Source organism: Berghia stephanieae, chromosome 9 (genome assembly GCF_034508935.2).
Source record: "Berghia stephanieae isolate SIO BIC M18660-M18661 chromosome 9, UCSD_Bste_1.3, whole genome shotgun sequence".
Lineage (NCBI taxonomy): Eukaryota > Metazoa > Mollusca > Gastropoda > Nudibranchia > Aeolidiidae > Berghia > Berghia stephanieae.
Window position 1 is genome coordinate 14,141,797 of NC_088368.1, and position 12,409 is coordinate 14,154,205.

Sequence of the window (12,409 nt, forward strand, 5' to 3'; positions counted from 1 at the left end):
TAGATATTTTGTAACTAAATGTTATGGTATTAGTCCTTCTTTCCATTCACCATAATTTGTATCTTTCTCCTTCTGCTTGCATGACAATTTGACCAAAAACTAAAAACGTTAGATTTGGATTCATGCGCACTAAAAGATTATTTTTAATTACCAATCATTTGTCTTTTGTACCTTATTTCACACCAATAAAATGTTAAAAATATTTTGCAATCGTAGAATAAATTTTTATTCAATGCATTCAAAGCATTATTCAACGATTTCTACGTAATTACTAAGAAATATTAGGGTTTTCCAATGATAGGGGTGGAAAAAGTGCTATTATTCCACTCCTCTCAAGAAGAAGAAGAAGCATAAGAAGAAGAAGAAGAAGGAGGAGGAGGAGGAGGAGGAGGAGGAGGAGGAAGAGGAGGAAAATAGGAGGAGGAGGAGAAAGAAGAAGGAGAGAAGAGGATAACGGAAGAGAGGAGAAGAAGGAATGATGAAGACAAAAGTGGAGACGGAGGTGAGAATAAGAAGAAGAAGAAGGAAGGAGAGGAGAAGTAGATTGAAATGGATGAGAAGGAAGGAGAGAAATAGTCAGAAGAGAATATGGAGACTCACCAATAACGACATGGTTCTGTTCACATCTCGGTGCACTTCCTTTCCATGTTCTATCACCTTGACAAATACGATTCGACATGCCCACTAGTGTATACCCCTCATTGCATTTGTACTCGGCATAGGCCAGAAATCTAAATACACAGTGGGTAAATTGATGAAAGAATAATAAAAAATAAATAAAACACGTGAATGAATAAATAGATGAATGAAAACATTAGAAATGATATAAATGCAGCGCTAGTGGAGTCCTGATAAAGCCAACACCGCTGGACCAGAGAGATTGGCTGACTTAACTCTCTCCTTACCAGCCATTTTCAGGATTTTCCCAAAAACTTCAGACCCAACTATCACAAAAATATATTTGTTATCACTAAAAAACAATTGCAGTAAAGTTCTTCCGATACATAATTTCTTTAGCAAAACATACTATTCAGCACATTGTTCATTGTCTTTAAATTTTATGATATATAAAAGAAATTCGAATAAGAAAAATATTGGTTGTATCGTAACGAATGTGACGATTTTCCTACAGTTGGTAAGGAGAGGGTTAAGCAATGTTGACTCTATCCATTTCCAATGGAACGCACTGAAAAGAACAGAAAAACCAGGACCGATAATAGGCGTTGACTTTAAACAGTAGCTGACTTTAAGAGTGTTGAATTTATGCAGATTCCACTGTTTAACCATTTGTGTTGTGCATGTCCATGGTTTTGACCATGCTCAATGCGATTTACAATGTTTCATTATTAATGAAGAGATATGAAGGCTAATGTCGCGTCTGAGAACTAAACCTGTGATCCAGTTGATACGACGCCCATCGCCTGGCTGGGAGAGAGGGGTGGAGGGAGATGAGGAGGAGGAGGAGGAGGAGGAGGAGGAGGAAGAGGAGGAGGAGGAGCAGGAGGAGGAGGAGCAGGAAAGAAGAGAAGATTAGAGAGAAGAGAAAGAAAGACAAACAGAGAGAGAGAGAGAGAGAGAGAGAGAGAGAGAGAGAGAGAGAGAGAGAGAGAGAGAGAGAGAGAGAGACAAGCAATTGCTATTGTCTGTTTCACGCTATAGAAACCGGGATAAACTCCGTCTTCATGGACCTGGTGGCTCTGAAGGAGGAACTATTTCTTAATTGTGCAGACATTCCATCTCTCAACTACTGATGAGATAACAGGGAAACTACCTCACCCAACCCCCGTGAACTTTCATATAGCGATCAATTAAGGTAGGACATCCCATAATTTCAACAAAGGTCATATTATTGCTTACTTGTTATAAGGGTTAATTTTCACTGTCCCGTGTCCGATTGTCGGGCTTGGGTGGCATGTGAGATCTATGGTAGAAGAAACAGAATGAGACATATTTTTGTGATGACTGAGTAAATGACTGAATGAAGGAATGAATGACTAAATGAAGGAATGAATGACTGAATGAATGAATGAATGAATGAATGAATGAATGAATGAATGAATGAATGAATGAATGAATAACTGAATGAATGACTGAATGAATGAATGAATGACTGAATGAAGGAATGAATGACTAAATGAATGAATGAATGAATGAATGAATGAATGACCGAATGAATGAATGAATGACTGAATGAATGACTGAATAATTGAATGAATGAATGAATGAATGACTGAATGATTGAATGAATGAATGAATGACTGAATGAATTAATGAATGAATGAATGAATGAATGAATGACTAAATGAATGAATGAATGAATGAATGAATGACTGAATGACTGAATGAATGAATGAATGAATGAATGACTGAATGAATGACTGAATGAATGAATTTATGACTGAATGAATGACTGAATGAAAGAATGAATAAATGAATAACTGAATGAATGAATGAACGAATGAATGGCTGAATGAATGAATGACTGAATGAATAAATGATTGAGTGAATAATTGAATGAATGAATAACTAGATGAATGGATAAACCGATCATCAAAATATAAATGTAAAAGTACAGAAGAAATAAAATTATATAGTATAATAAAAGGAGTAAAAATGACTCTTATAAAATATACATACAAAACAAAGTAAAACAAAGGCCTTTGACCTTCTTCAGGTAAACAAGAAAAGGACATATGATATATTACTTTGGCATTATAGTTAAAAGACAATTGACGTCACTCAGCTATTTGTTATTGCTGTTAGACACACAACCAATACGGTCATTAGTTCCAACTAAATTTTTTTTTTATCAATCAGACTATATAAGTTTAAGGTCCCACATAGTTTTATGTGTTGGTATGTTATATCCGGCAGGCGGATGATGTGAATATTTAAATAAACGCATAGCTTCTATTCAGTATTTTGACTTACGCGGGTTGACACAGCTCATGCCACATTCCCCATCGCACCGACACAGGTTTCTTCCTCTACAGTCGCCGTCGGAATCACAACTTTTCTGGCACTTCCGGTTGCCCACGTTCTCCAGCCTCTTGTGGCACTCATCTGAATCTACAGAAAAACAAGAACAAAAAAGGATTCCAATGATTTTACAAATAGGATTTATGTGGGGTTTCTAAAATTATGGAATTTTCAAGAAACTTGAATTTTACATAGCGCAATATCCACTAAATGTGCCCAAAGCGCTTCACAAAGGGTCCCTGACCAACAGAAACACTAAATGTGCTCAAAGTGCTTTAAGAGGGGTCTCCTCTCCAACAGAAACACTAAATGTGCCCAAAGCGCTTCACAAAGGGTCCCTGACCAACAGAAACACTAAATGTGCTCAAAGCGCTTCACAAGGGGTCCCTGACCAACAGAACCACTAAATGTGCTCAAAGCGCTTCACAAGGGGTCCCTGACCAACAGCAACACGTAACATGAAGACCGAGACACGATACCTGGTAGGCGTTATTGCAATTAATCTTTTCGCGACAGAGACAACGCTGTTCACGGCCAGGTAACTCATTTTACACCCCGAGTGTGTGAGAGAATATGAGTAAAGAGCATTTTCCAAGGATTCAACTATGCGCCGAGCGAGGCTCGAACCCAGGACCTTCCGATCCGAAAGCGAGTGTCATACCACTAGACGACATAGTCGTACATAGTGTGTATAATGTATTAATAGTTGACAATAATAAATAGGTAAATGAGAAATAAAATAAAAAACAATCAAATGATTAAAAATATGAAGGAATAGATGAATAATTTAATAAATAGATAAATCAACAATCAAATGAATGATGAATGAATGCACAAAGGAATGAATGAATGAAAGAGTGATTGAATGAATGCATGAATGAATAAATTAATGATAAACAAATAAATTAATAAATAAAAAGACAAATAAAAAATAAACGAATAAATAAACAAATAGATAAACAAACAAATAAATAATTAAATATAAATGATAATAAGAATGATAAACAATTAAACTAATATATAAATAGACAAATACGATAATGTCCCAATACTGTATTCATCCCCAAGATAATTCTTCAAAGTTCTAGCAGGAGAAAAACAAAAAACAAACAGATTATTGAATCGTCAGCCGCAGTGAAACGCCTCAAAAAGAGCAATTTTGGTTAGATGTCTTGCCTAAGGAAAAAAAATTGAGACGAGATGTCGATAGCTGGGCTTGAACCGGGAATAAAGTACATTGTCTTATCCCTGCCTCCACCTCGTCCCCTGGTGTTGTTTTGGTTGTTTTTAAAGGTTTTACGGTGCTTGCGACACATTTAGGTCATATCAGCTCCAGTAAAAGGAAGTAAATGGAATAGTCAAAATATTTTAGATTTACAATCAAAGCACAAAGAAAAAGTAAGACAAAGGGAAATTGGTTCAAATAGGGAACAGATGTAGATTCCGAGAGCACACCATCAATGTGCTTAGTTTGAGATCACACTAAAGTCTCACCAAGACACCAGCACAGGATCCCACTCAGAGGAACACACTCAAATGTTTACAGAATGCAGACCTAATACATAACAGAGAGATGATTTACAAAGAAAAGAAAAACATCTCCCAAAACTATGAGTATACATTTGACTGCTTCAATCCCAGTCAAAGACTCCATCCAGAAGACCCCGCCATGGTCCCTTGGTATAAATCAAACCTAAATTTAACGGCTTCAAACAAAGAAAACAAAAACAAATTGTAAAAAAAAAAAAAGAATTAAATTTTTTAAAAATATATTAGTTAAAAGATGAATAACCCTCAAAACTTGACACAGATGAGAATAATATGTAATATGAAATTAGACCAGTACATAAGTAGAACACAATACTAAAGACAGCACCGTTTCGCACTCAAAACCCCTCTTCAGCTAATAAGTTGACCCCTATTTATTGATGAAACGTGCGTTTTAAAATGCTATACAAATGAGATGATTGTGATGATGACGATGATGCTGATGATGATGATGATGATGATGATGATGATGCTGATGATGATGATATTATCACTATTATAACGGCAAAGACGACATTGGAGCTCAATAAGAGGATGATAAAAATTAGGAGTATAACTAAAAGAATAGTTAATGATGTTGGTGACGACGACGACGACGACGACGATGATGATGATGACGACGACGGCGATAATGACCAAGGCGGTAATGAAAGGGCTTAACAATAACCAAAGACGAGAAAATAAGAATTCAAAATCAAACTATTCACCAATTCATTCTCAGACCATCACCACCATCCCACACGAACCATACACATTGACATCCTTAGATAAAATCAAACTATTCACCAATTCATTCTCAAACCATCACCACCATCAGACACGAACCATACACATTGACATCCTTAGATAAAATCAAACTATTCACCAATTCATTCTCAGACCATCACCACCATCCCACACGAACCATACACATTGACATCCTTAGATAAAATCAAACTATTCACCAATTCATTCTCAAACCATCACCACCATCTGACACGAACCATACACATTGACATCCTTAGATAAAATCAAACTATTCACCAATTCATTCTCAAACCATCACCACCATCCCACACGAACCATACACATTGACATCCTTAGATAAAATCAAACTATTCACCAATTCATTCTCAAACCATCACCACCATCAGACACGAACCATACACATTGACATCCTTAGATAAAATCAAACTATTCACCAATTCATTCTCAACCATCACCACCATCCCACACGAACCATACACATTGACATCCTTAGATAAAATCAAACTATTCACCAATTCATTCTCAAACCATCACCACCATCCCACACGAACCATACACATTGACATCCTTAGATAAAATCAAACTATTCACCAATTCATTCTCAAACCATCACCACCATCCCACACGAACCATACACATTGACATCCTTAGATAAAATCAAACTATTCACCAATTCATTCTCAAACCATCACCACCATCAGACACGAACCATACACATTGACATCCTTAGATAAAATCAAACTATTCACCAATTCATTCTCAGACCATCACCACCATCCCACACGAACCATACACATTGACATCCTTAGATAAAATCAAACTATTCACCAATTCATTCTCAAACCATCACCACCATCCCACACGAACCATACACATTGACATCCTTAGATAAAATCAAACTATTCACCAATTCATTCTCAAACCATCACCACCATCCCACACGAACCATACACATTGACATCCTTAGATAAAATCAAACTATTCACCAATTCATTCTCAAACCATCACCACCATACCATCAGACACGAACCATACACATTGACATCCTTAGATAAAATCAAACTATTCACCAATTCATACACAGACCATCACCACCATCCCACACGAACAATACACATTGACATCCTTAGATAAAATCAAACTTTTCACCAATTCATTCTCAGACCATCACCACCATCCCACACGAACCATACACATTGACATCCTTAGATAAAATCAAACTATTCACCAATTCATTCTCAGACCATCACCATCATCCCACACAAACCATACAACTGACATCCTTAGATAAAATCAAACTATTCACCAATTCATTCTCAAACCATCACCACCATCTGACACGAACCATACACATTGACATCCTTAGATAAAATCAAACTATTCACCAATTCATTCTCAAACCATCACCACCATCCCACACGAACCATACACATTGACATCCTTAGATAAAATCAAATGACAATATTATAGTTTAAAATAAAAATAAAATTAAAATCCCCTAAACTTGAACCTGTCAAAGAAAGCTCTCCAAGCCCCAATCTCAAGAGACATTTTAGGTCATCACGCGTCCCATCATGCCCTCAAAAAACTGGGTTGCCAGATTAATTTTGTCCAAATATGTGAAATGTGGCTTCAAAACAGTATTAAGTCGGGTGACTCATAACCCCCCCCCCCTCCCCCCAAAGAAAAATATTTTACAAAATAAAGGGATTAAAAGTAAATATGCTATGTGGTCTAGTGATATGACACTCGCTTTCGGATCGTAAAATCCTGGGTTCGAGCCTCGCTCGGCGCATAGTTGAGTCATTGGAAAAGGCTCTTTACTCAAATTCTCTCACCTTACTCAGGTGTAAAATGAGTACCCGGTCGTTAACAGCGTCGTCACTGTCCGAAAAATTTGTAATATCGCCTAACAGGTGTCATGTCACGTCTTACATGTTGATTAAGTGCCTATGTTGGTCAGGGACCCCTTGTAAAGCACTATGCGCACATTTAGTGGATATTACGCGCTATATAAAAGCTCATGTTGAAGTTGTATTTGAAATTAAATATATATACATATGTTCACCCAGCTATTCTAAAATCGGAAAGTGGCTCTTCGGTCTTTTTTTTTTTTTTTTTTGGTTTTAATTCATTCATTTGTGTGTGTGTGTGTGTGTGTGTATGTGTGTGTGTGTGTGTTCTCTTGAAATTATCTGAAAAAGGCGGCCAAATTGCTATAATGCGTGTGAAAACAGCGTTAAGTCTAATTTTTTCCCCTTCTCATCTCAATGCTATGAGAATTGGCCTTAATGTAATGAAACATTCACCATGTCGTGAATTTAATGAAATAAAGCGTATTTTGTGGAATGGATGCTAATTTGTATATCAAACTTGAAGAAATGAGTGATGGTTTAAGAAAAATACAATAAAATAACAAGCCCAATTTTCCATGCCCACATATCTATTTTTGAAACGCTAATTTTCTTTTTCTTTTTCGTTTTTCATTTTCATTTTTTTTATTTGACATAAAAATCGCCACATTGGCAACATTGCTTTCAAATTTGAAGAGTCGTCATGACAACGCCTCCACTTGAAGCGGAAGTACCAAGTTTTTCTTTACATCACATGACATTGTAAAGTAGAATCAAGTATTTATGGGTAAGAACAACGTGTACTTATTCGCAGGTCTGATAACCCAAATTGTTGGTGGCTCACAGTTGTAATGGAAATTAACACTCTCAAACCAACACAGAAAAATTGTCTATTGCAACAATGTTAAATTAGGGACATAATTGCATTCGGTTATCAGACCTTCTAATTTATTCACGTCGGATAAAAACTTGTTATTAGGTCAGACAACACAGCGAGGTATTCAAAACATCCAACAAACGAACTGGGAGCACAATAGCCAGATAATCTTACGAAAAAATGCCATACTAGTCGTGGAAATATTCTAAATGGTCTCACAAACGACAAGCGGTTTTAGAAAATGCAAGTAAAAAGTAGAAACATTTCTTTTATTTTCTTATCACGCAACCTGGTAAATTTCACCTTGCCTTTTTCTTGCCAGTCTTGCCTGTCTAGTGGTGACAATAAGTCTATTATTATTATCGCGTATTTGTCTATCAAATAAGAACAATTAAGTGATTTTAAAATAAAATGTAAAAATAAAGTAAAAAGGTAAACATAATTTTCATTAAAAAAAAAAAAAAAAAAAAAAAAACAAAAAAAACGAAAAAAAAAAACGTCAGTTTATCCAAATTTAGCATAAAAATATCAAACTGGCAAGCCTGTTCAGGAATAACGCTTCAACTGAGTTTAATTAATCTTGAAATGTTTAAAACCTTAAAACCCATCGCCATAATGCAGTATGATATCCATGGAATAAAATGAATTAAAACGGCCAGAAATTGGAAATGTTAGTCTTTTCAAAGAACTCCAATATATGACAGATTAGCAACGCAGTCGTTAAATTATATTGGAAATGTGAAGCACAGATGGAACTGACGGGCGACAAGTACAAATTAACTTGGGAGTAAAAAATTACAATATTACACAAGTTTCAAATTATATTGATGATACCACGTGACCGATCGTCTAAAAACGTTATTATTGGTGGATCGGATGCTCAGCTGTACGCTGTTTTGTTGAATATTCCGTCCAATGGGGATGCTCTATATTACCTTTCCATGTGCTCCAGGGCTCTAATTCATGGAGCGGGACTACGACGATAGTCTGAGACAATATCGGTAGTCTCTGACTAAAAGGCGTAGTAACCTATTCATGAAGCCGGACTACGCGAAGTCTAAGACTAAACGAGGGACTAAACGGGTGAAATTTACACCCGCGATTTAGCAGGTGTAAATATCGTAGTCTGGGACTAAATTTCAAAATCATAATATGTGCTATACGCTGGTGGGAGTAATTGTACTGCGATTAGAACAAGGCTACCCGACAGTTTTTGATTTTATTTTTATTTATTTATTTTTTATTTTTTTTTATTTTATGGTTTTGTTTTATTTTATTTTATTTTCTCGAAGATTCAACAATCGCACATACACTCCTCATCTTGTCCATTCCAAACACTTTCCAGGTACACATATTGTTTCATAGTAACTTACTACTACTACTACTACTACTACTACTACTACTACTACTACTACTACTACTACCACTACCACTAATACCACTACTACCACTACTACTACTACTACTACTACTACTACTACTACTACGACTTCTTCTACTACTACTACTACTACTACTACTACTACTACTACTACGACTACTATTACATTTCTATTATGTCTTTTATCGTCCATTATTTTCTAGAAATTTCACGTCTCTCACTGGCTTCATCGTTTCTATCACACCACGCTAACGATTCGTTCACACTCCAACCATTGTTGAGTACAGACGATGCAATTTATACTGCATTTCTTCTTATTTGTTTTCAACGTTTATTTGTTTATTGTTGTGCCGACGAAGGATTTGTACCCGAAACGCCATTGTCTGTATTGTTTCTACCGATTCCTATCCATCTTCACTCTTTCGTTAGTATTTTCGGGACCCCATGCTTCAGGCAGCGCCCACCGCTCTCTACTTAGAACAATGCTCCACCGTTGATAAGAATCATTTAAGTGCCATCGTTATTTATATTTACTAAAAACATTACACACACACACAATATCTCAAGCAATTTTTACACCCCTAAACTTGTCTCACACAATTTTTATTTGTGGGGCAAAAAACAAGCAAAACAACAAAAACAACAACAACAACAACAACAAAACGATCAAAACAAACACGAAGAAGAAATAGATATGATTTCTGTGCCACTTCGTATGAAGCATGCGCAGCTGGAAAAGTAACACATTTCTATGACGTTTTGTGATACGTTTCCGAGGAATCCCCAGTTAAAAATAGATTGACCTCTGTAGTCTGAGATTTCGCAAGCGTAGTCAGAGACTTGATAGTCAGGGACGAAGTCTGACTCCATGAATAGCTTACTTTCCGTAGTCTCTGACTTCCCAAAGTCTTAGACTACAAAGTCTCAGACTTTGCTATAGTCTGAGACTACCATAGTCCCGCTCCATGAATCAGACCCCAGGTCATTGGTCATATTGCAAAATGTGCTCAAAGTGACCCACATAGTGAAAAGTGTTCACACCTATTAAATTAGCTAACATCACGATTGGACATTTTGTTCAGCTTGACACATGAGTATATTATATATAGATAGTTCGAAGATGACGTCGCTCAGGCCTTTGTTACTGTTTTTGCTATCCGCGTTTGTGAGTTGTTCTCACTAAACTGTATTAACCTGACTATAAACGTTCATGGTTACACAGAGTTTGTGTGTTGGTCCGTTATACTCCCGGATGGCAATGTTGTGAACTCCTTGGCCAAGCGCATTCTATCTATACAATTTACAACTTTCATAAACAAAGCAGCGTGTTTACAATTGTTAATAAATATCAAATCTTTGGAGAGCAACAAATCATGTGATTGATGACCTGGTTGGACGAAAACATGAATATAGATCGCAACCAGTAACCAGTAGATTTTTGACCAATCAAAACATGGAATTTGTGACACACCTTCAAACGTGTTCGGACAAACAGTTGGTTGTTTATAAACAATAACGTGAATGAAATCTACATTTTATTTTTTTTTACATCCAAATGGGTGACTAGGAATCACGCGATTTTCTCGATCCGATTATAACCGTTTTAAGTTTACACATAGATCTATTGATAGTATGCGCTTGGCTAAGATGCTCACAACATTGCCATCCGGAAGTATAACGGACCAACACACAAAACTATGTGTAACGTTTATGGTCTGGTTAATACAGTTTAGTGAGAATTACTCATAAATGCGGAAGGCAAAAAACAAAACAAAAGAAACCCAAAAATAAAACAACCAATATCAAAGACCCGAGAGACGTCATTTTTGTGTAGGTTCTGGTCAACGTCAGTAAAAGGAAGATAATGGAGAATAAGTTGTTGTAGATCTGAAGTTAAAGCATCCAAGTAAAAACAAAACAAACCTGAGCGTTTATACAGCGCAATATCCATTAAACTGGCTCAACTCATTAGGGGTTCCTCGCCAACAATGACTCTTTAACATGTATTACAATTTTTTTCCTGACAGAGAAACGCTGTTAACGGCTGTTACTCATTTTACATTTGAGTGCGATGAGAGAATGTGAGTAAAGAGCCTTTTCCAAGGACTCAACAATGCGCCGCTCGGGACTCGAACCCAAAGGACCTTTCGATCCAAAGAAGAGTTGTCATTCACCCAGAGCGGTACGGTGTCTTGTCTTGTCACAAAAGTCAAGCCATGTTAAGTGTGATAGTAGCCGAATGGGTGACAGTGATCGTAGACAATTCAGGTCCCAACATTGTGTCCTTTGAAGATTTTGGATTATTGATGTTATGCGATTAGTTAAAAAACTCATAACATCCACCAGTCGGATATAACGTACCGACACACAAAACAATGTGTAACCTTTATTGTTTATTGATAATAATAATAATAATAATAATAATAATAAAATAATAATAATAATAATAATAATAATAATAATAATAATAAATAATAATAATAATAATAATAATAATAATTAATAATAATAATAATAATAATAATAATAAATAATATATAATAATAATAATAATAATATGAATAATAAATAGATAAATAATATATAATATAATAGATCTTATTTCCTAATATGTTCAATTTGTCATTTAGTTTACACTGTTATAACGTATATGATAACTATACAATGAACAATATTTCACTCTACTTATTTCTCTCTCTCTCTCTCTCTCTCTCTCTCTCTCTCTCTCTCTCCTTTATCTATCTAACTATCACTACATCTATCATTATATATATCTCTCGATCTCTCTCTCTCGTCTCACTGCTACACGTTTATAAAAAAAATCATAAATAGCCACCGGGTTTCCTAAACAAACTACGTCTACTAACTTATAGTCTGATTTTAAAAATAATAAAATTGAGCTTTATATAGCGCAATATCCACTAAATGTGCTCAAAGCGCTTTACAAGGGGTCCCTGGCCAATAGCAACATTTAACATGTAGAACGGGACATGACGCCTGTTAAGCGATATTACAATTTTTCGG

At 35.8% G+C, this 12,409-nt stretch overlaps 1 protein-coding gene across 4 annotated transcripts in view; it reads right to left on the reverse strand.

The window, feature by feature from the left end:
• The window catches only part of LOC144979734 (protein lev-9-like), a 138,833-nt gene that overhangs the window by 19,537 nt on the left and 106,887 nt on the right, over positions 1-12,409 (reverse strand). For all 4 annotated transcript variants that reach the window (XM_078926702.1, XM_078926703.1, XM_078926701.1 and 1 more), the window contains 3 exons: positions 2,932-3,069; positions 1,858-1,921; positions 601-731 (listed from right to left, as the gene is read on the reverse strand). In XM_078926702.1, coding sequence (XP_078782828.1) covers positions 601-731; positions 1,858-1,921; positions 2,932-3,069 — 333 coding nt within the window. The remainder of the gene's footprint in view (positions 1-600; positions 732-1,857; positions 1,922-2,931; positions 3,070-12,409) is intronic.